Source organism: Pistacia vera, unplaced genomic scaffold, assembly GCF_008641045.1.
Source record: "Pistacia vera cultivar Batoury unplaced genomic scaffold, PisVer_v2 Contig578, whole genome shotgun sequence".
NCBI lineage: Eukaryota > Viridiplantae > Streptophyta > Magnoliopsida > Sapindales > Anacardiaceae > Pistacia > Pistacia vera.
In genome coordinates, this window is record NW_022196421.1 from 589,884 (window position 1) to 613,504 (window position 23,621).

The following is a 23,621-nucleotide window of genomic DNA, read 5'->3' on the forward strand; positions in this document are numbered from 1 at the left end:
TAACGCAAAACAAAGCGTTGGAAACTCACTAGGCCAGCATTGTCGAAGACAAATATTCTCGATGTAGGATATTGCATCGTGTATGCATCCAAACTATAAATCGATATAGCCTTTAATAATATTTATTGTGAGAGAGTTTGAACCTTAGACCTTTTAAGAGCAAATCATAGACTTAATCTGTTAATGACCTGATTAATCTTCTTGAGTTAATTATTTGCAATAATTAATTAAAGAAATCTTTATGGTTGGAAAGCAAGCAAAAATGTTTAGTATTTTTCTAAATATTGATGACTATATTACTACGTTTATATAAGTTTGAATTAGATATATATTATAAGGAAATTGTTTAATGGAACTCTTAATTTAAGGCAACCTTGAAGATATATATATAATATGAACTTGACTTTATTATTTTGAGTATTATTGAAGTGGAAAAATCTTGTACAGAAATTTTAAACATCTTTTTCCTTATAAGTTCAATATTTCTATACAAAAATTAATTATCTAACATATAGGACTCTTAATTTAAGGAAATATTCTACCAATTTTTTTTTTTTTTTTTTTTTTCGCATGGATGTACTACATGGGAAATTAAATGAGATTTCAATTCCAGGAAAGACTAAAGATGATTGTTTCGTTTACTTATCTTTTGAGTCGTTTTTGTACTTTAGATATGTTGTCGGTAAATCCTTGAAGCTGAATTTACATCACATGTCATTCTTTTTAGGTTAATTTATTTATAAGTTTACCACTGTAACATTATATAAGTATACTTTTTACTCAAATTGGGGATTTGAATTCATTCATACTTTGTAAGCTGTACTGAAGTGCAACAAAAAACACACAATATATATATATATATATATATATATATATATATATATATATATATATATATATATATCATATATAATATATATATATATATATAAGAATAGTGAACGTAGGATTTACATTAAGCATCCAAACCACTTTAATAATATTTTCCTTATGCTATTGTCTAATTTATTATTTCATCCATCGATCCAACATCGAAATCACAGGTTTTACACAAACTCCTACGTAGATTTCATCACAGATTCTACGTGATTTTCATTGGTGCGAATTACAACATCAACAAAATATAAAATTTCATTATGCATATATACGGATATGTATATAATTAATTAATTAATTTTATATTTTATATTAAATATAACCCTAATCTTCTATTGTTGTAGGCATGTCCTTGTCAAAACTTGTTCATGAAAGTGATATTAAATTGCAAATTAACAACCAAAATCTTTTTCTTGGGATAATGTGGTTAAATAAGTCAACTTAGGGAGGGTCTATTATTTTTCTATTATTTTAAAATTTTTAAAATTAATGGCCCACTTCATGAAGGAAAATATTAAAATAGGAAATATATTCTGTTTTAAGTAAGGCTTAGAAACATTCTATTTATGAATTAAAATATTCTGACGTGGCATCATATTATTAATTATTGAAAGTCAAAAAAGTTATCCAATACAAAGCCGTAATCTGATGTGGCAGCCGGTGGGTTCGGCTGCTCGTATCTTTCATGAACCGTCAGTTCTATAAACTGAAGTTTATGTAACTCTAAATTCTCTAATGTCTATCCCCACGCGCTGGTCATGTGCGTCGCACAAACTAAAATTTCATCCACTATTTTCAATTTTTGTAGTTATTTACCTACAAATATTCGATTTATTAAAAAAAAACAGAAAATTTTAGATATTATTAAAGAATTTTATATTTTAAAGTGGAACCAAATGAAGAAGAATAATAAATATAAAATATATTATTCAACAAAAAATTTATTTTCAGGAGAACCTTTTCCTATGAACCAAAAATTTGATTAAATAATATTTAAGAGATATAAATGGTCATGTATCTTAAAATTGAAGGGAGCCTGAATTCTACAAGAACATCAATTTTTATCGATGATATATATTTCCACACAAGCAATTATTGTCGGAGTCGGAATACTCAACATATAATAACATAGATGACTTGTGCTTACCGTGAAAACTCTCTCCTAACGTACTTGTATCATTGAAGTCAGATGTTATGATGCAAACTTTACGTCGTAATAGCACATTCAAGGATCGTTCATCGAGATACTGACTATCCTATTTAACTGATATGTCATTTTATTACGTAAATTTGATGTGTAAATGAAGAGTTGAAACATGAAATAATATATTAATACTACAAAAGGTATTCATTAAAGATTTTATTTCACTTAATTTGCTCATTCTTATATATATATATAAGATGTAACATTGTACCTATAACCATTACTGAATTGCTATCCTTACACGTTTTGTCAAAGGAAAAGGAAGCCATTCATGGTAAATTTAATATGGTAATGAAATTATCAATAAATTTCTTTTTTTAATTACTTGACAAGTAGTGCTAAAATCTGAAATCCATAGCCAAGGCCAACAACCGCGCGTGAGAATAACCATTACATCCCTTCTTCCAAAGAGGACAAATTACCAGCATCAACGTGCAGCCATGCACGCAGCATCCTTCCATTTCATATTCATCACCCTATAAACTTTAAACAAACGTTCCTTCAGCAAGAATCCTTCAAAGACGTGAAAAACAACTTAATTCCATTCAAAGATATGGCTTCATCTTCCTTCTCTAAACCCGCGAATTTCAACCAAAAGCTCTTCATCATCTCCCTCTTCCTCATCTCCTTCTCCCTCCTCCTCATCGTCTTCTCCTTCAAGCCCCAACCACCCCATTTCCCTGACTCTCCCTCACTCCAAACCAAGCCTCTCCCCCTCACAAACAAGCCCAAATGGCTCGAACTCATTCAGGAACACGTCGCCGGTCAAAAAATAAAAGTTGGTTTAGTCAATGTAAATAATTATATACATGACGTCCATGGAACGTCCGCTGAAACCGTTCATATACATTTCGATCGTGTTCCCGATGATAAAAGATGGGGTGACTTTTTCCCGGAATGGATTGATGAAGATCACAAGTGGCACGCGCCGTCGTGCCCGGAAATTCCGATGCCAAGGCTGGAAGAGTACAGGGACCTTGACGTGATAGTGGCGAGAGTTCCATGCGGCGGAGGAAACGAGAAGGAGGGGATTAGGGATGTGTTTAGGTTACAGGTTAGTCTCGTGGTGGCAAATCTTGCGGTGGAGAGTGGGAGGGTGAACCCGGATTCTGATCGGACGGTGTACGTTGTGTTTGTGGGGTCTTGTGGACCTATGATTGAGATATTTAGATGTGATGATATGGTGATGCATGTAGGGGATTACTGGGTTTACAAGCCGGAATTGAGAAGATTAAACAAAAAGTTATTATGCCTGTTGGGTCATGCCAAATCTCTCCTGGATATGCAGAAACCGGTGAGTTTTAGTTCAATTTTTTTACTGAATTTTAATATGTTTAATTAGTGTTTTAATTACCTACTATAATTATCTAGTTATTAGATTTCTACCTGAAAGGTTTAGTTTGGTTACCTAACATGGAAGAAAAAATTTTGTTGCCATATATAGATACAATTGTCCTAGGGTTTGAATTGTAAGATCGAGTACTTGTCCTAATTTAATTTAGAGTAAAGGATTTTCCCACCCAAGGTTTGCCTTAATGACACTTTCTCATCAAAAAATTTTCAAAATACCACTTTTCCATCCAAAGTTAATATTTAGGTACTAACCAAAACTGATTCCGGCAACGAAAATTCTCTCTGTAACAACCATTTGAACCTCCAATCTCCTCTCGACAAAAACCTTCTCACTCTAACACCTAATTTTTGACAGATTGTCGGCCACTACAAGATTAAGGTTTCCTATTCTTAGTTGATTTCCGAGGACAAATATTCAATCAGTTACCACCATTTTATCCATCAGTCTCCACTTCACAAAATTCTTTTTATCTCAGCTTCTGGTAACTTCTCGAACGCCGATTGAGAAAGTGAAATATATTTTGAGTATTAGCAGAATATAAGCGTTGAGTGGGAAAGTGATATTTTGAAACTTTTTGAGTGAGAAAGTGTCGTTAAGGAACCTTACATGGAAAAAAGTCATTTACTCTTTAATTTAAATTAATAAGTAGTAACTTACCAGTACATATGATTAATTAAGCGTCTTTTAAGTTTTAATTAAAACCTTGTTTAATAAAAATTAAGTTATTCTTAATTTTTGCATTAATTAGTTCCGAATTTTAGTAAGTTTTGTTTTCCATTAAGCTTTAATAAATGTAACGCAATTTCTCCAATTTATGCTTTCAATTTTGATTCTTAAAATGGATTATATATATGTATAATAAGCCTGGTGAATTAATGCAAAATATCTGTATATATCATTCATGAATCAGCATCTTATCTCCAAATTTGTCAAGCAATTTATTAATATATAACTTAAGTTGGTTGGCATCATATATAATTAAGTCAGAATTGATTCGGGACGTAACCTCCATATTAGAGATCTTATATTCATTATTTGTCTGATTAAAGACTATGACATCTATCACTAGAGAACTGCATAGTTTTTTTTTTTTTTTTTTTTGGTGGAAATAGTAAAAATGTATATATTCATTACACGAGAGGCATGCTCCAAAAGAAGGTCAAAACCGACCAAAACGGAAATGCAAGACGAAAAGAAGGGCACAACCGCTATACAAAAGAGGGGGGCACAGACGCCCCAAGGAGCACGGAGGGTCTACAAAACAAACGAAGCAAAATTAGTCTGGTAAGCGCCAGATAACTCTAAACTGAAGAAGAATGTCATACTTAGAGGCTAAGTCATCACTTCACTTTCACAGCAAAATTGCTTATATCTTAATTTTACTCTGAAATTATCTAATGGTCTGTTTGATTCTGCTTTAACTACTGGTCAATAAAAATTATTTAAAGCCATGAACACTCTAATCCCGTCATGTTTACGTTGGGAGGTGATGCTTTTCCATACGTTTTTTTCAGTTTGATTTTACTGTTGTTTCTTCGAGTTACAGGAAGAGAGGAATGGAGATATTTCATGCAAAAAAAATTGAATTATGCCGCACACTATGAAAGAGAAGCCTATGTAACAGTTCTTCATTCCTCAGAAGGTTATGTTTGTGGAGCAATCGCTTTGGCGCAAAGCACAATCCAAAGCAACACTAATAGGGCTAACGTGGCGCCCAGTTAAGTGCGAAAGGTCAGACCTCGGGAAGAGTTTACTGACATTCTGGTGCAGCCGCGTCATGCGATGATGCAAGCAGCACACTCCTGTCAGTACAGTGGGTACATGCCAGACTGAAGAAAGGTTAGAGGATGTACATGTGTCCAATTCTTGTAGCAAATCACGTGAATTACTCTTGAAGATGGGTAATGTGACATAAAGAAGGATTTGCACGGATCATCCCACCCACTTACAGATTCAGTGATCATTACCTCAATGCATCCCACTATAAGTTGAGAGCTCCTCTCTCATTAAGGGGACTCGCACATTTTTACTCTTGACCAGCCACTCTCTCTCTCCAGAATAGACAGCATTAGATACCTTGTATTACCATTGTAAAGTCAGTCAGCTGAGGCGACCTGACCCTTATTAATAATACAAACATCAGTGGACGTAGGACTTACTACCTTAGCATTCGAACCACTTTAAAAACTGCCCCCATTGCATTTACTATCATTTTCCTCCACATTCACGTGTGTCTTTTGGGCCAGCTCAACATTTCACACATACATTTCGTTGGTGTCAAAATCACGCATCAACAGTTTGGCACTAGAAGGAGGGCCTGATTTAGTGTTCATCCTTCATCAGGAGAATCTCCAGCTTACCGGTCCTACAATAACAAATGGCCCGCCAACCAAAACCTGAGCAAACCAACCAGGGCGCTGAAGGGCTCCCCCAAGTCCAGGGGGACACTTCTTCCAAAAAACCTTCAGCCCCGCAAAATACTGCAGGAGATATCCCATCAAGTTCACAGCCTGACCCCATTATAAGAAGCTACCTGGAGAGGTTTGACAATACTCTCCAGATGGTCAACCGAAGGTTAGACCGTTTGGACCAAGGCGTGCCATCCAAGTCAGCTACGGCGGTGCAACTGCCAGAAACACCTGCAAGTCGTGCGAAAGTACGGCAAAGGGAAATAGCCTATGCCGCGAGCACTGTAGCACGTAGACGAAAGGGTAAGCAAGTGGCAAAAAACAAGCCCACGGGCTCTAAAGGGCCAGCAAACACTGATCGCGTCCCAAGCAGAATACTAGTCTCGTTGAGACTCGGTGAAAGGACACAACCCGAGCTGTCCCATGCTACATCGCAAGTGCACACCTATAAAAGTGCTGGACGGGGCGATTCTTATCACCGCCAGTAGAGCAATCTTGATCGTCACCGTGCGAGAGGGTCCTACACTTCGCGGGGTGATTCTTACCACCGCGAAGGTCGTGAAAATACCCCGCACCTTTCGTTGCCATCACACGCCTCTAGCCAACGTGTGTCAAGAGTGGTCGGAACTGCCGACCGAGGCGAAGAGGAACTCGACCTCTGGACTTTCCTCAATCGTAACCGCGAGAGTCGAATTCGGATGGATGAAAGCAATCCCCACGCAGCTCCATTGCCGCAAATTGAGGAGCTATAGCGAGCTCTAGACAGACTAAGAGCTCAGTAAAACGAACAAGGGCAGGTCGCATCTGCGTCCCCCTTCTCTCCCGAAGTGTTAGCCGCTCCACTCCTACCAGGATTCAGGATGCCCGACATGCGGGCGTTTGATGAAAACTCCAATCCGCATGATCATTTATATGAATTTAACGACCTGATGGAGCTTCACCAGGTCTCAGATCTAGCAAAATGTCATTGTTTGGTAGTGACTTTGACCTCTCATGCCAAACGGTGGTTCAGGTCACTCCCAGCGGGATCGATCAATTCGTGGCCTCAGATGAGGGCAACGTTCCTAAGGCATTTTCAAGAAAATCAAAAGTTCTCGATGCCTTTGAGCTACCTCAGCAGTATAAGGCAAGAAAGGGATGAATCCCTCTAGTCCTACATTGACTGCTTCTACAGAGAACTCAACAAGGTGGCTCATACTCCCGAAGAGTCTGTTCGGACTCTCATCATAGTCGGAGTTCATCCACAAACTGACCTGTAAAAAGAGTTACAGGCTGAGGATGATGTTTCCCTCACTAGATTCTATAACCTTGCGTAGAAATACCTTCGGATAGAAAATTCATTAGTGGCACTCCTCCATCGCGACCCCGGTGCTTCAAGCAGTGCATCTAGTCAGAGGGATAGTAGAAGAGCTGATCGCAGGGGGGACGCTGACGATCAGCGAAGAGGGAAGAAACCTCGTTACGAGCCCAAAAAGTCATTTGCTCTCGTCCCTCGTCACGATCGCAACAGAAACCAATATACACCATTGAACGCATCTGTATTGGCTATTCTTGATAAATCCGAGAAGGCCAGCCCGCTCGGAGAACCCAAGCCCATGAAAACTCCCGTGACAGCCAGAAATAATAAAAAATATTGTCGCTTCCATCGGGATAACGGACACCATACCGATAAGTGCCGAGCTCTCAAGCAGGCGATCGAAAACCTCATCAAGTAGGGACATTTCAAGGAGTATATTGATGACTCTGCTCCCTCACAAGAGAAAAATCAGGGGGAGCTAAGTAAGAAGCACTGCGATCAGAAAGAAGTGTGCACCCTCAATTTAATTTTCAGGGGACCGCACTTCGCGGGGAACTTGCGAGGTGCCAAAGAAACGTATGCTCGTGAGGCATATCATGAGCCCATCAGAGCGATGAGTGTGGCACAGCGACCACAAAAGGTTCACCCGGAGGAGGAAATTTTCTTCTCCGAAAAAGATGCAGCCCGATTGCATCATCCTCACGATGATGCCCTTATGATCACGCCCCTCATAGGGCACCATAATATCTAGAGAATGTTAGTGGATAACGGAAGTGCTGTGAACATCCTGTTTGCTTCAACTTTTGAAAGAATGAATTTGGACGAGGCCGACCTGAAGCCTGCCTCGTTCCCTTTATATGGCTTCACAGGGGACCACCTACTCCCCAAGGGAATGATCTCACTCTCAGTCACGCTGGGTGACTCCGACAAGGTGACTAGGGTAATTGAGTTCTTGGTAGTGGATTGCCCATCCGCCTTCAATGATATCCTGGGACGACCTCTGCTGAGACACTTCAAGGCAGTCACTTCAATATACCATTTGAAGATGAAGTTTCCCACCCCGATAGGGATTGAGGAAGTTAGCGAATCTCAGCGTGCATCTTGCGACTGCTATGTGAAAGCAGTGCAGATGGCGTGCAAAGGCAAAGATACCTCACGCGGCAATCACAACCAGGCAATAGCGATTAGCCGGATTGAGCCACAGCCTGGCCTAGCAAAAGATAATATAGATCCTCGTATTCAGGACTGACCTTCCAGTGGGCTAGTTGTGGACCTGACTGAAGTACTAGTCGACCAGAATGAACCAAGTAGGGTGTTAAGGATCGGTAAAAATCTCAATCCCTAACTCGCTACTGAACTGACCAGCTTCCTCAGGGAACACATCGATGTATTCGCATGGTCGCACGCAGATATGGTCGGGATCAGCCCGAATGTTATTTGCCATGCACTAAACATCGACAGTAAAGCCAAGCCAGTTCGCCAAAAGAGGAAAGCGATGGACCCGGAGCGATATGCTGCCTTGAAGCTTTAGGTGGATAATCTCCTCCGAAATGGATCTATCCGAGAAGCACTCTATTCAACCTGGGTTGCCAGCCCAGTTCTAGTAAAGAAGCCTAATGACAAATGGCAGACCTGCGTCGACTTCACCGACCTCAACAAGGCATGTTCTAAAGATAGCTTCCCCCTACCAAGAATTGACCAGCTCGTGGATGCCACCTCAGGGCACGAGCTGCTAAGTTTTATGGATGCATACTCGGGATATAATCAAATTCTGATGTACAGGCAAGACGAAGAGCATACATTTTTTATTATAGATCAGGGACTATACTGCTACAAAGTTATGCCCTTCGGCCTCAAGAACGCTAGTGCAACTTACCAACGACTGGTGAACCAGATGTTCTCCAAACAGATAGGCAGATCGATGGAGGTCTACATAGATGACATGCTGATGAAGTCGCATGTCACTTTAGATCACGTAGCACATCTCGCTGAGATGTTTGGCATCCTCCGACAGTACCGAATGAAGTTGAACCCCCTCAAATGTTCATTCAGAGTATCCTTGAGAATGTTCCTAGGGTACATGGTTAACCAGCGGGGAATTGAGATTAACCCCGAAAAAATCCAAGCTCTCCTCGATATGAAGAGCCTGACCAACAAAAAACAGGTTATGAGCCTGAACGGGCGTATAGCGGCACTAAGTCAGTTCATATCGAGGCTAACAGATTGCTGCTTGCCATTCTTCAATGTACTCAGGGCCAATAAGAAGTTCGAATGGGCTCTCGAGTGCGAACAGGCCTTTCAGAGAATAAAGGAACACCTCGAGAAGCCACCACTTCTGTCCAAACCTCTCCCACAAGAGATCCTCCTTTTGTACCTGTTTGTCTCGCAGTTCGCGGTCAGTGCAGTTTTAGTTCGAGAAGAGAACGGAACGCAATGGCTAGTATATTACACGAGCAAGCATCTGTTGGATGCCGAGATGCGGTATCTGAAAATGGAGCGATTAGCCTATACCCTGCTGATCACTTCCTGAAAGTTACAACCCTACTTCCATGCCCATACAATTCACGTATTGACTAATTACCCGCTCAGGTAGGTCCTCCAAAAACCAAAGTGGTCAGGTAAATTACTCAAATGGGCCATGGAACTCAGCCAATTCGATCTCCATTACAAACCAAGAGCAACTATTAAAGGGCAGGCTGTTGCCGACTTCATATCAAAGTTCTCGCATCATCCAGCGAACGAGTCAGAACAGCCCAACGAAGTCATCCAGGAAACAGTTAAAAATCTCTCGACTTGGACCCTCTACGTTGATGGATCATCGAACAGAAAGAGGGCCGGAGTGGGTCTTTTCTTGTTAAGTCCTAAAGAGGCCCGCATTCATGGCATTCTCTGGTTCGGTTTCAAAGTAACCAATAATGAGACTGAGTATGAAGCTTTGCTCACTAGACTCAGGTTGGCTAGAGAAATGGGCGCAACCACGATCAGCATCCACAGTGACTCCATGCTGGTCATTAACTAGATTTTAGGAGAGTATCAAGCCAAGGAAGATAACATGATCAATTATCTGAAGAAAGCTAAGGCCGTACTCGAGTCGTTCAAGCACTTCACGATCACTCAGATTCCCAGAGAAAACAATTCTGTGGCGGACGCCTTGGCAAGGATAGCCTCATTATTAGACTTGGATGCACCAGAGAACATTCCTGTTCGATTCATCGAAATCCCCAGTATCAGCCCAATCGAACAGGCCGTAAATGTAACGGGTTCAGACTCATGGATGACCCTTATTACTCGGTATCTCAAGGATGGGATATTGCCTGATGATAAGGTCGAGGCAAGGGTTTTACGAACAAGATCTGCTCGTTACACCCTCATCGGAGACCAACTGTACAGGTGAAGGTTTAGTGCCCCTCTCCTCCTATGTGTAACCAGTGAAGAAGCGGGTTACATCATGAGGGAAATTTATGAAGGGATCTATGGTAATCACACCACCGCACGATCTCTTGCGAACAAGATTGTTCGTCAAGGGTAATGTTGGCCCCGAATCCAAGATGACGCCTACAACTTTGTCAAGAGGTGTGATAAGTGTCAGCTGTTCGTGAATATACCGCAAGCTCCCTCCCACGAACTGATAACCGTGACTAGCCCCTGGCCTTTTTCCATGTGGGGGATCGATCTCATCGGTCCCATGCCAGTCGGTAAAAGGGGAGTCAAATATACCGTGGTCGCGGTAGATTACTTTACCAAATGGGTGGAAGTCGAACCGCTAGTCGCGATCATGAACAGAAAGCTCAAAGACTTCGTTTTCAAGAATATTGTGTGCCACTACGGAATTCCTCATACCCTCATCTCGGATAATGGGAAACAATTCAACAACGAGGAATTCAAGCAGTTTTGCGACGAGCTGGGCATCCATAAAAAATTCACCTCAATCGCAAGGCCACAAGCAAATGGCCAAGTTGAAGCTATCAACAAAACCATCAAGCACACCCTAAAGGCCAAACTTGGCGTAGCCAAAGGGAATTGGGCCGACGACCTCCCTGAAGTGTCATGGGCGTACAGAACAACTCCAAGAACCTCCACCTTAGAAACACCTTTTTCGCTAGCATACGGATGCGAAGCGATGATCCTTGTAGAGGTGGGAACTGGTTCACTTCGAAGGGACTTGTACAATGAGGCCGACAACGAAGCACTTATGAGAGCAAGCCTAGACCTTGTTGATAAACATCACAGTAAGGCTTCGCTAAGGATAGCATCCTATCAGCAACGCGCGAATAGGTTCTTCGATTCAAAGGTCAGGCGAAGAGACTTCCAGGTTGGCAACTTGTGTTAAAGGAAGTTCTTCTCGGTACTAGGGAACCAAGTGCGAGAGTGTTAGGACCGAACTGAGAAGGTCCATACTGTATTGACAAAGTGATAAGACTGAGGAATTATCATCTCAAAAGGCTGAACGGTTCCAAAGTATCTGAGCTTGGAATGCTGAGCACCTTCGACCAAACTATTAGTAATTCCGAACTCAGTTTTCCTTGTAAATTAATTTACGATTTGTATAAATAATTTCCTTATAAAGTGACTATTTTGTTCACTTGTAACAACTTTCACATGTAATATTGTTCGTATAAATGTTCTATCCTGTTCGCATAAACTTGTAAGCAATCAGGAAGTACTCATGTATAATAAAGCGAATAGAAATTGTAAAAGTAAAAATGTATTTCATTAATGAGGAGTACAGCAGGCAAAATGGCATGACTACAAGCCCTAATCCAGCTCCTAGAGGACCGACGTCATTGTCCTAGGGCTGGTCGACTGAGGGTTTATCCGAGGCATGTCCCGAACCTCCTACTCGGGAGGCCGCCGCTTCATCATCCTCCCGCGCCATGGACAGAAGTGTATCCTGCCAGTTCTCTGGGAGGTCAAACATATCAAGTCATGGATTCTTCAGTCGTAAGGCATACATGGACTCGATCGCCCATTCGGCAACCTTCTCCTCGATCTTCGCTGCCTGATTCTGCATCTCGTGTCAAGGAAGCAACTTTTCCCTGACTTGCCTAAAGTTCAACTTCGAGAGCTTGTCTTCGCTTCTCGGAGGCATCCCTCTCTTGTTATGTTCGCAAGGCCTACAGAGAGGTCGCTTCAAGCTCCTGGTCCTTTTCCCCAACCTCCTTGGAGAGTCTGGTTATGGTCCTTTGTAGCTCCTTAATTTCTTCTCCATGCTTCTCAAGCTGCACTTTTTGGAAGTCCACCGTGTGAAGAGCCGCGTCTCTTTCGTTCAGGTACCTGTTCGCCGACTCAGAAGACAGGTTTCTCTCTGTTTCAACAGCTTCCAAGCTTCGCTTGAGTGTTGTGTTCTCTTCCTTTAGAGCAGCCTCTCCCTTTGCGGCTCCCAATTGAACCTTCTCCAGGGACATTCGTATGGAAAGAAGAGCCTGCGAACAAAGAAAGATAGAGTTAGCTAATCAAAAGAAGCTAAGGGTAGTCCTCGCCAAGGATAGTTCGTTCACCTTACTTAAGTGTTGGACCGATGTGGACATTAGGTCCACGTCGCTGGAATCTGCGAATTGCTCAAATGATTTTGAGGGTCCGCATTCCAATAAGGCATAGACCACTGGCTGCAGGTACTCCGACAAGTTCCCCAGCGAGTCTAACACTAGAATATCCTTCTTCATGCCTTCAGCAGTGGTCGTGTCATCCATCGGTTCCTTATCCGACCTCCTCACGTCCGATCGTGACCTCTTGGGTTGATCGCCCTCAGATTCGGTCTCTGACTCTTTGACCTGAATCTGCCTCCTCTTCTTTTGCTGCGCTGTTGCCTTCAGTCTTGGGTGAGCAAGCGACAGCTGGGAGACCTTCGTGGTTCGTATTGGTGCATCCTCTGACGGTTGTGGCTAAGGAGTTCCAGAAGGTCGCGCCGATGGGCCCGATGTTGCGCTTTTAGCCAGGGGGTTGGAGCAGCATCTGTCGCCTTGGCTTTTCTTGACTGAGGGAAATTAAGCTGCCATCATCGCGACTGCTCTGACTCTTTCAGAGGCATGGTCGTTGCATGCAAAGCATCGTTAACAAAGGTATTCCAATTCACGACCAGAAAAGGACCAGTTAGTAGGACTTACTCAATGGGGGCTCTAACGATGCGCTTGTGTTGAAGAAACCGTATTTTCACAAATTCACGGTCATCACAAGTTTCTTCGCGTCGTGCTTGTTCTCAGGTAGGGAGCCAAAATATACGATCTTACGTCTATCAAAGAGTAGCCCTAAGTTGGTCGTCTTGTTATCTGTCAGAAAGGAATCAGCTCGTTAGAAATAGCACATTTCGAATGTAATGAATTTGTCAAAAAAAAAAAAAAAAAAAAAAAAAAAAAAAAAATAAAGAGGCCTACTTGGTTCCTGGAAGCGGCAATGGCCGTCATAGTGAAAGAAGAAAAACTTCGTTTCATAAGCACCCGAGTTGCTCGGGTAACTGTGTATCCCCTCGATGATAGTAGGTCGCCTGGACAAGTAACAAGAGTCCTTGCCCTTGCTCTTTTTCAAAAAATACGAGCAACAGAGCTCTGTCACGGTTAGCTCGCCCAGCCCATTCTCGTGGCACGCGATGTACATTGCAACGGTAATAACGTACACGTTCAGAGTCAGCTGCATCGACGCGACCTAGAAGTGGTCCAAAAGCGACCTGATGAAAGGGTGGAAGGGGATCAGTCCCTCACCCTTGATGATCTCCTCGGAGATCGCGGCTAGGCCACTTGACGGGTATCGCGATGAGTGTGTCACGTCGAGGAAAACGTTCACCTCGATACCTTACTGTTTTATTACCCTCTTGAGCTCATCCCCGATAAGTATCGAGAAGACCTCGAGAGGGATACTTGAAGCACCCTGTGGAGATGAACCGGTTCCTGCTCGGATTTGGTTATTAGGGGGTCCATTTTGCCAATCTGCAAAAGCGACAAGCAGAAGGGTCATTTAGCCGCCGTATGCTATTTTACATGATGACGTGGGAGGAACAAACTCCCTAAATCCCAAAGAAAACCCTAACAGCATGATTCGAGCCGCCATTCATGGCTCGAACTAGACATAAGCGTTCTGTCTCCGATTGGTTACCGGAAGATTGACACCATTTAATCATGGAAAATAATGAAACAAAAATAGAGAAAGGTTTTTACCTCTCGGAGTATGAGAACAGCTTCTACTTCGAATGCCGAAAAAAAGCAGGTTTGGAAAACAAAGGTTCCAGGTTTGCAAAAATATTTTATTCTCTGTGAAAAAGACTCTGGTGATAATACCTGAGAAAGATTTGAGGTTTTTATAGCATAGGAATCGGTGTTTGGATTTCTCGGAATCAAAACGGCGTTTGGGCGGTAAAGATTTCTTACAGTTGATCACGGCCACTTGTTGCACATCAGCGGGGAAGAGTGAGCGTCACGACTGGATAAAGTCAAACCTTCATCTTTCCCGTTGAAAAGCTCAAACGATGGCCATCTCTCTTTCTTAGAGCATTAATTGCATCTCAAATCTACATTTAATGCTCTGATAAGGGGCGTCGTTCCAACGTATAACGCATTTAAAGTTCTGATAAAACGTATTGTGTCAGCATACAATGCATATAATGCGTCCGGCTGGTGCTTATCACGCACAGGGCACATCTGTCAGTGCAGGGACTGCTTCATTAGATGCACCCATATCAAAAGAACAATAGGTGACGTCTGACGAAATCAGGTCGCTCGTCCTCTGCAAACAATAATCATGCGAGGTCGTGTTCGCAAAAAAGTGTCATCCTGACCTACTTTCAAAACAGGTCGGAATCACTAGAATTTCCAGAATTTCCAAGAATCATCCAATTGTGGCATGACTTGTAGTTTCCAAGGTTTGATTCTCAAACCTTAAAAACTAGGGGACTTCTGTTATGCTTGGGAAAATAGGGCTGATGTGACGCCCAGTTAAGTGCGAAAGGTCAGACCTCAGGAAGAGTTTACTCATATTCTAGCGCAGTCGCGTCGTGTGATGATGCAAGCAGCACACTCCTGTCAGTACAGTGGCTACGCGCCAGACTGAAGAAAGGTTAAAGGATGTACATGTGTCCAATTCCTGCAGCAAATCACGTGAATTACTCTTAAAGATGGGTAATGTGACATAAAGAAGGATTTGCACGGATCATCCCACCAAGTTACAGATTCTGTGATCATTACCTCAATGCATCTCACTATAAGTTGAGAGCTCCTCTCTCATTAAGGGGATTCGCACATTTTTACTCTTGACCAACCACTCTCTCTCTCCAGAATAGATAGCATTAGATACCTTGTATTAGCATTGTAAAGTCAGTCAGCTGAGGCGACCTGACCCTTATTAATAATACAAACATCAGTGGACGTAGGACTTGCTACCTTAGCATCCGAACCACTTTAAAAACTGCCCCCATTGCATTTACTATCATTTTCCTTTACATTCAAGTGTGTCTTTTGGGCCAGCTCAACATTTCATATGTACATTTTGTTGGTGTCAAAATCACGCATCAACAAGACTCATACAATGAATGAAACTACAGCAAGCTTCGCGTATGGCAACTCATTGAATATGAGAAAGTAATTTTTATCGACAGCGATCTTCGTGTCTTATGGAACATTGATAAGTTCTTCTTTTACCCGTTGTTATCAGCTACAGGAAACGACGGGTCGTTGTTCAACTCAGGGATTATGGTGATCGAGCCATCTTTGTGCATGTTCGAGAAGTTAATGGTGAAGAGCTTCAAAGTGGCTTCATATAACGGAGGGGATCAAGGTTTTCTCAATGAAATTTTCACATGGTCGCATAGATTGCCTTCGAAGATTAATCATCTCAAGGTGTTTCGTACTATTGATAATAAGGATGGCAACAACAATGAACATCGAATCTCGGAAAATCTTTATGCGATTCATTATTTGGGATTGAAGCCATGGTTATGTTACAAGGAATATGATTGTAATTGGGATATGGTGGATCACCATATATTTGCGAGTGATTCAGCTCACAAGAAATGGTGGAGAGTTTATGATGCCATGCCGAAGAAGTTGCAGAAATTCTGTGGGTTAACAAAGCACATGAATTCGAGGATTAAGAAGTGGAGAGGGATAGCTAGAAATTCAAGTTTTGTTAATGGACATTGGAAGATTACAGTAAGAGATCCTAGACAATACCATCTTGTTCAATAATTGAAGCACTACCACATTAATTTCTATGGTATGACGATGCTAATCTTATGTGATAGGAATCTGAGTTAAAATTTGAAGATTTAATTTAGAGGGGAATATAACAATTAGTTCATCATAATTGCTTTATTTTTTTTTTAATATTTTTATTTTATTAATATATAGTATAGTATATTGATATCGTCATATGCATTATAAAACTATATCAATCGTGAACCAAAACCCCCCAAGGTTAAGGTCTAATAGTCCAAATATTTTAGTTTAAACTGTTAGGATAGACTTCTAATTTTAATAGATGTTAAACCATGTAAAGACCGTACGGGTAATTCTATTGTATTGTCACGACTCAATCTAACCGTGGGCATGGCTGGGGATCACAAAGCACCCACTCTCGTGACCATTCTACTCTTGTCGTCTCCCCCCCCCCCCCCCCCCCCCCCCCCCCCCCCCCCTCCTCTCCTTAAGGGATTTCTTTCGCCTCCTCGTCCACTCAAACCCAAGACCAAGGGGCTATAGTCAATTGGGAAGCATGGTGAGTACCATCAGCTGTACCCGAGCCCGTAGGCGGTTTTGGGCTTTTCCATGTATAACCTCTGTAGGATTTCTTTTAAGTTACTAATTCTTTATTGGGTTGGGCTTAGGAATAGGAATCCTTGTAAAACTAGGTTTAATCTCTTAAACCTAGTATATAAACATACTTCTCTCATGTTATGTGTGTTAAAGCAATTCATTCATTGTAAACGAGAGAGGTGAGACATATAGCAATAATATTGACTCAACTGGACGTAGCCCATATTGGGTGAACCAGGGTAAATCGCGTGTATTATTTTCTTTGTTTACTGTTTGATTTGTTTTACTATTATATTTTGTTCCTGTTGTTGTCTCTATTTTGTTCAATTGGTATCAGAGCAAGGTTCTATTAGATCGTGATTTAGAGATGGCAGGATCAAAGTTTAAGATTGAGAAGTTTGACGGCAAACACTTCGAGCTTTGGAAACTGCGGATGGAGGATCTACTCGTTGATAGGGACCTGTGGGGTACAATTGTGAATGATAGGCCGACAGTCGGGACTGCCATTGTTATGACGAGTGAAACGTCTGGAATTGGATTGTCAAGTATGCTTGGGTCTAAACCTGCTGAAGGAGAATTATCAACGACTGATCGTGCCGCACTTGCTGAATGGGACAAGATGGATCGAAAAGCCAGAGGTTTGATTCGCATCTGTCTTGAGGACTCTGTTCTAACGAATGTGATGGATCAGGATACGGCTAAGGGTTTATAGCAGAAGCTGGAAAATATGTATCTGAGTAAGTCTTTGGTGAACGTGCTATTCCGTCGCAAGAAACTCTACAATCTCCGTATGCATGATGGGGATTCTCTTGCTGCACATCTGGATGAGTTTAATACTGTAGTGAATCAACTGCTGGCTGTGGATGTACAACTCACTGAATCTGAGAAAGTGGTAACATTGTTATGCTCGCTGCCTGATACGTGGGACAACCTGATTGTTGCGATTGGTGGTGGAGGATTAACACAGATATCGTGGGAATCTGTATGTTCTACATTGTTGGCAGAGGATATGCAGCGAAGAGGTTCAGAAGGTTCGTCTAGGGATGCTTTAACTGTTAGAGGACGAAACCTTGATAGGAATTCTAATAAGTCTGGCGACAGGGGAAAGTCGCGAGGTAGAACTAAAAGCAAGGATAAAAGTAAGATTAAATGCTGGAGATGTTAGGAATTTGGGCATTTTAAGAAAGACTGCAGAAACAAACCAGTGAAGGAGAAGGAAGCTGAAACTTCGTACAAACAGGAAACAAATGGTGATATGTATGTGGCTGCTGCATATATGGCTGGATCAGACCAATCAGTCTGGTATGTTGATACTGGTGCGTCGTTCCATATGACACCTCACAAGGAATGGTTTTGTGAGTATGAGACATACAATTGAGGAAACGTTCTGTTAGGAGATAATATTGCTGTGGAGATTATTGGCCGCGGGAAAATTAGGCTGAGGTTGCATGATGGTTTAGTGAGGACGCTCCCTGAAGTGATGCACATCCCTAGTATGAGTAGAAATCTGCTCTATGTTGGAACAATGGCTGACGCAGGTATAGTTTTCAATTGTGACAGAACATCCTGTAAGATGACTCGGGGATCTATGGTTATTGCACGAGGAGTTCGACATGGTACACTATACAGGCTGCAAGCATCAGTTGTAAGAAATTCCTCTTTGGGTGGTTCTGTTTCGAAAAAGGAGGCGAAAAAAGAAATTGAGTCTGCAACATTATGGCATCAGCGAATGGGGCACATTGGAGAGACGGCTTTGTCTACTCTGGTGACTCAGAATATGGCTGAAAGTATTCTTAACTGTTCTATGAGTTTTGGGTTTTGTGAGGAATGTTTACAAGGCAAGCAGAATCGGGTTGGTTTTCAATCGACAGTCACGAGAGCAACAAAAATACTGGAGTTAATTCACAATGACGTTTTTGGGCCCACTCCAGTGGAATCTGTTGGTAAATCCAGGTATTATGTATCTTTCATTGATGATTTTTCTAGATACTATTGGGTTTATTTCATGCGCAGCAAGTCTGAGGCTTTTGAGAAATTTCGGGAATTTAAAGCCTTAGTTGAGAATCAGTTTGACAGGAAGATTAAAGCTTTGTGAACTGATAATAGCGATGAGTTTTGCTCTAGTAAGTTTGAGCAATTTTATGCGGCACATGGAATTGTAAGGCAAAAAACTACACCTTACACGCCTCAGCAAAATGGAGTGGCTAAACATCTCAATCGATCACTGTTAGAGAAGGCTAGATGCATGCTGAATACAACAGATTTGGGGTCTGAATTTTGGGCTGAAGCTACAGCAATGGCTTGTTATTTGAAGAATCGGTCTCCCACTTCTCCTGTTAAAGACATGACGCCATATGAAGCTTTGTATGGTAAGAAACCTAATCTGTCTTTTATTCGAGTTTTTGGTACTGATGCATATGTGCATGTGCCAAAGGAGAAGAGAAGCAAGCTTGATAGTAAATCTAAGAAGTGCAAGTTTGTGGGGTTCAAGGATGGCATCAAGGGATACAAGTTGTGGAATCCTGTGAGTAGAAGCATTATCTACAGCAAAGATGTAATCTTTAGAGAGGTAAAACAACGTGTGGGAACTCCTGAAGATCTTGAGCAGTCAAAGAAAATTCAGTTTGATGTGACTACAGTAGAGCAAGATGAGGAGATGACTCCTAATGTTGTTGCAGAGACTGAAAATTTAGAGTTTACAGAATCTGACCATGAAGATAAACTTGATAGTGTGACTGATGAGGGTTTTGTGGATGATTTTGAGGATGATTCTGATGATAAAGTTGTGGTGCCATCAACTTTGAGGAGATCTACAAGAGTTAGAAAGGCACCAGTTCGTTTCTCTCTAAGTGCATTGAGTGGATTACATGCTTTGAATGTGATTGGTGATGAACCTAGGAATGTAAATGAAGCAAGAGCCATGGAAGATGCAAATCTGTGGGAGGTTGCGATGAATGATGAGATGCAGTCACTGGACAAGAATAATACATGGATCCTATGTAAATTGCCTAAGGATAGAAAGGCAATTGGTTGCAAGTGGGTGTTCAAAAGAAAGTTGCAGGCAGATGGGACAATTGCCAGTAATAAGTTCGAAGACTCGTTGCAAGGGATTCTCGTAGATTGAGGTGTTGATTATGGTGAGATTTTCTCTCATGTGGCCAGTTAACATCAATCAGGTATGTTCTATCTATTGCTGCTACGTATACTTGAAATTGAGCAACTTGATGTAAGACGACATTCTTACATGGAGATTTAAAGGAGAAAATTTACATGAGCACCTGAGGGTTTGTATGTAAAGGAAGTAAACTTGGTGTGTAGGTTAGGAAGTCTCTGTATGGGCTTAAACAATCACCAAGGATGTGGTACCAAAAGTTTGACTCCTATGTTCTTCAACATGGTTTTAGCCGCAGCAACGTGGATCACTGTGTGTACGTAAAAATGTTAAAAATGTCTTTGTTATTTAACCTATATGAGATGATTGTTGCTGATAGGGAATAGCAGGAGTTGATAAATTTGTAAAGGGTTTGTTGACTGCACAATTTGACATGAAGGATCTTGGGCACAAATTTTATTTTGGGTATGCAAATTACTAGAGATCGTCAGAGTTGTAAATTGTGGTTAGGGCAGAGAAAGTACATCGAGGAGGTGTTGAGAAATTTAACATGGTGGACTGCAAACCTGTGAAGACTCCTATGACTGTGGAGTGAAATTGTCTCCTGATCAGTGTCCTAAGTCTGAGAGATGCTGAAGAAATGACACATGTTCCGTATGCGAGTGCTGTAGGTAGTTTGATGTAGCCATGGTGTGCACGCGACCTGATATTGCACAAGCTGTGGAAGTTTTGAGTCGCTTTATGTCAAATCCTGGTAAGGAGCATTGGAGTGCTGTAAAGAGGGTTTCTAGATATCTTCGTGGGACCTCGGATTTATCATTATGTTATGGAGGCATGGCGACTGGGGATGTGCTAGATGTGATAGGTTTTGGATGCTGATTGGGGAGGTGATCTCGATAGTAGCGTTCCACAAGTGGGTATGTATTCTCTTTATTTGGTGCTGCTGTTGTTAGATGAGTACAAGGCAAAGTACCGTGCTTTGTCATCGACTAGGCAGAATACATGGCATTGACACATGCTGGCAAGGAGCTATGTGGCTTCGAAGATTGAGTTTAAAGCTTGGTTTCAGCTTGATGCTGTGAAGATTGGGTGTGACAATCAAAGGGCTATTTACTTAGCCAAGAATCCTGCCTTTCATTCGCGATCAAACACATTGACATACAATACCATTTCATCAGGCAAAGTGGGAGGAAAATTGGTGGTGCTAGAGAAGGTTGATACACTTGTTAATGCTGCAGATTTTCTTACCAAGGCGGTGAGCTTAGCAAAGTTTACATGGGTGTTGTGAGGTAGGCCTTCATTGTGTGAAGTTTCGCCAAGTGGAGAATGTTGGAGTTGTCGACTACTTCAACATTAATGGTAACGGAGACGCACTCGGGGGTCCCGCATATATAGTATTATATTGATATCGTCATATGCATTATAAACTATATCAATCGTGAACCAAAACCCCCCAAGGTTAAGGTCTAATAGTCCAAATATTTTAATTTAACAGTTAGGATAGACTTCTAATTTTAATAGATGTTAAACCATGTAAAGACCGTACGGGTAATTCTATTGTATTGTCACGACCCAATCTAACCGTGGCATGGCTGGGATCACAAAGCACCCACTCTCGTGACCATTCTACTCAGTACTGTTCTTCAACATGGTTTATACCGCACAACGTGGATCACTGTGTGTACGTAAAAATGTTAGAAAATGTCTTTGTTTTTTAACCTTATATGTAGATGATATGTTGCTGATAGGGAATAGCAAGGAGTTGATAAATTTTGTAAAGGGTTTGTTGACTGCACAATTTGACATGAAGGATCTTGGGCACAAATTTTATTTTGGGTATGCAAATTACTAGAGATCGTCAGAGTTGTAAATGTGGTTAGGGCAGAGAAAGTACATCGAGGAGGTGTTGAAGAAATTTAACATGGTGACTGCAAACCTGTAAGCACTCCTATGACTTTGGAGTGAAATTGTCTACTGATCAGTGTCCTAAGTCTGAGGAAGATGCTGAAGAAATGACACATGTTCCGTATGCGAGTGCTGTAGGTAGTTTGATGTATGCCATGGTGTGCACGCGACCTGATATTGCACAAGCTGTGGAAGTTTTGAGTCGCTTTATGTCAAATCCTGGTAAGGAGCATTGGAGTGCTGTAAAGAGGGTTCTTAGATATCTTCGTGGGACCTCGGATTTATCATTATGTTATGGAGGCATGGCGACTGGGGATGTGCTAGATGTGATAGTTTTTGTGGATGCTGATTGGGGAGGTGATCTCGATAGTAGGCGTTCCACAAGTGGGATGTATTCTCTTTATTTGGTGCTGCTGTTTGTTAGATGAGTACAAGGCAAGTACCGTGGCTTTGTCATCGACTGAGGCAGAATACATGGCATTGACACATGCGGCAAGGAAGCTATGTGGCTTCGAAGATTGAGTTTAAAGCTTGGTTTCAAGCTTGATGCGTGAAGTTGGGTGTGACAATCAAAGGGCTATTTACTTAGCCAGAACCCGCCTTTCATTCCCGATCAAAACACATTGACATACAATACTATTTCATCAGGCAAAAGGTGGAGGAAATTGGTGGTGCAGAGAAGGTTGATACACTTGTTATGCTACAGATTTTCTTACCAAGGCGGTGAGCTTAGCAAAGTTTACATGTGTGTTTGATGAGGTAGGCCTTCATTGTGTGAAGTATTCGCCAAGTGGGAGAATGTTGGAGTTGTCGACTACTTCAGCATTAATGGGTAATGGAGCCGCACTCGGTCCCGCATATTAGTATAGTATATTGATATCGTCATATGCATTATAAAACTATATCAACGTGAACCAAACTCCCAAGGTTAAGGTCTAATAGTCCAAATATTTTAATTTAAACGTTAGGATAGACTTCTAATTTTAATAATGTTAACCATGTAAAGACCGTACGGTAATTCTATTGTATTTGTCACGACCCAATCTAACCGTGGGCATGGCTGGGGATCACAAAGCACCCACTCTCGTGCCCATTCTACTCAGTATGTCCCCCCCCCCCCCCCCCCCCCCCCCCCCCTTAAGGGCTTCTTTCGCCTCCCCCACCACTTGAACCCAAGACCAAGGCGCTATAGTCAATTGGGAAGCATGGTGAGTACCATCGGCTGAACCCGAGCCCGTAGGCGGTTTTGGGCTTTTCCATGTATAACCGCTGTAGGATTTCTTTTAAGTTACTAATTCCTTATTGGGTTGGGCTTAGGAATAGGAATTCTTGTAAAACTAGGTTTAATCTCTTAAACCTAGTATATAAACATACTTTTCTCATGTTATGTGTGTTAGAGCAATTCATTCATTGTAAACGAGAGAGGTGAGGCATATTGCAATAATATTGACTCAGCTGGACGTAGCCCACATTGGGTGAACCAGGGTAAATCGCGTGTATTATTTTCTTTGTTTAATGTTTGATTTGTTTTACTATTATATTTTGTTCCTGTTGTTGTCTCTATTTCGTTCAAAGACATGTTAATAAGATTTGAAAAGCAATTACATGAGTTGCACCTCCCATATTTATATATAGACGATGATACTGAACGTGTACTTAGAAATGTTCTAGCTTTGGAGCAATGCCATTACCCATGGAATACTCATGTTTGCGATTTTCTGAAGCTAA

General features: G+C 41.6%; 1 protein-coding gene across 1 annotated transcript; it reads left to right on the top strand.

Moving 5' to 3' along the window:
* The first annotated feature begins 2,633 nt into the window (after nt 1-2,633).
* On the top strand, nt 2,634-16,312 carry LOC116109321 (putative UDP-glucuronate:xylan alpha-glucuronosyltransferase 4). Its single transcript, XM_031395557.1, is given in 5 exon segments — nt 2,634-3,309; nt 3,312-3,374; nt 4,981-5,141; nt 11,476-11,509; nt 15,573-16,312. Coding segments are annotated over 5 exon segments (1,671 nt in total). The 3' UTR covers nt 16,310-16,312.
* Nucleotides 16,313-23,621: the final 7,309 nt, after the last annotated feature.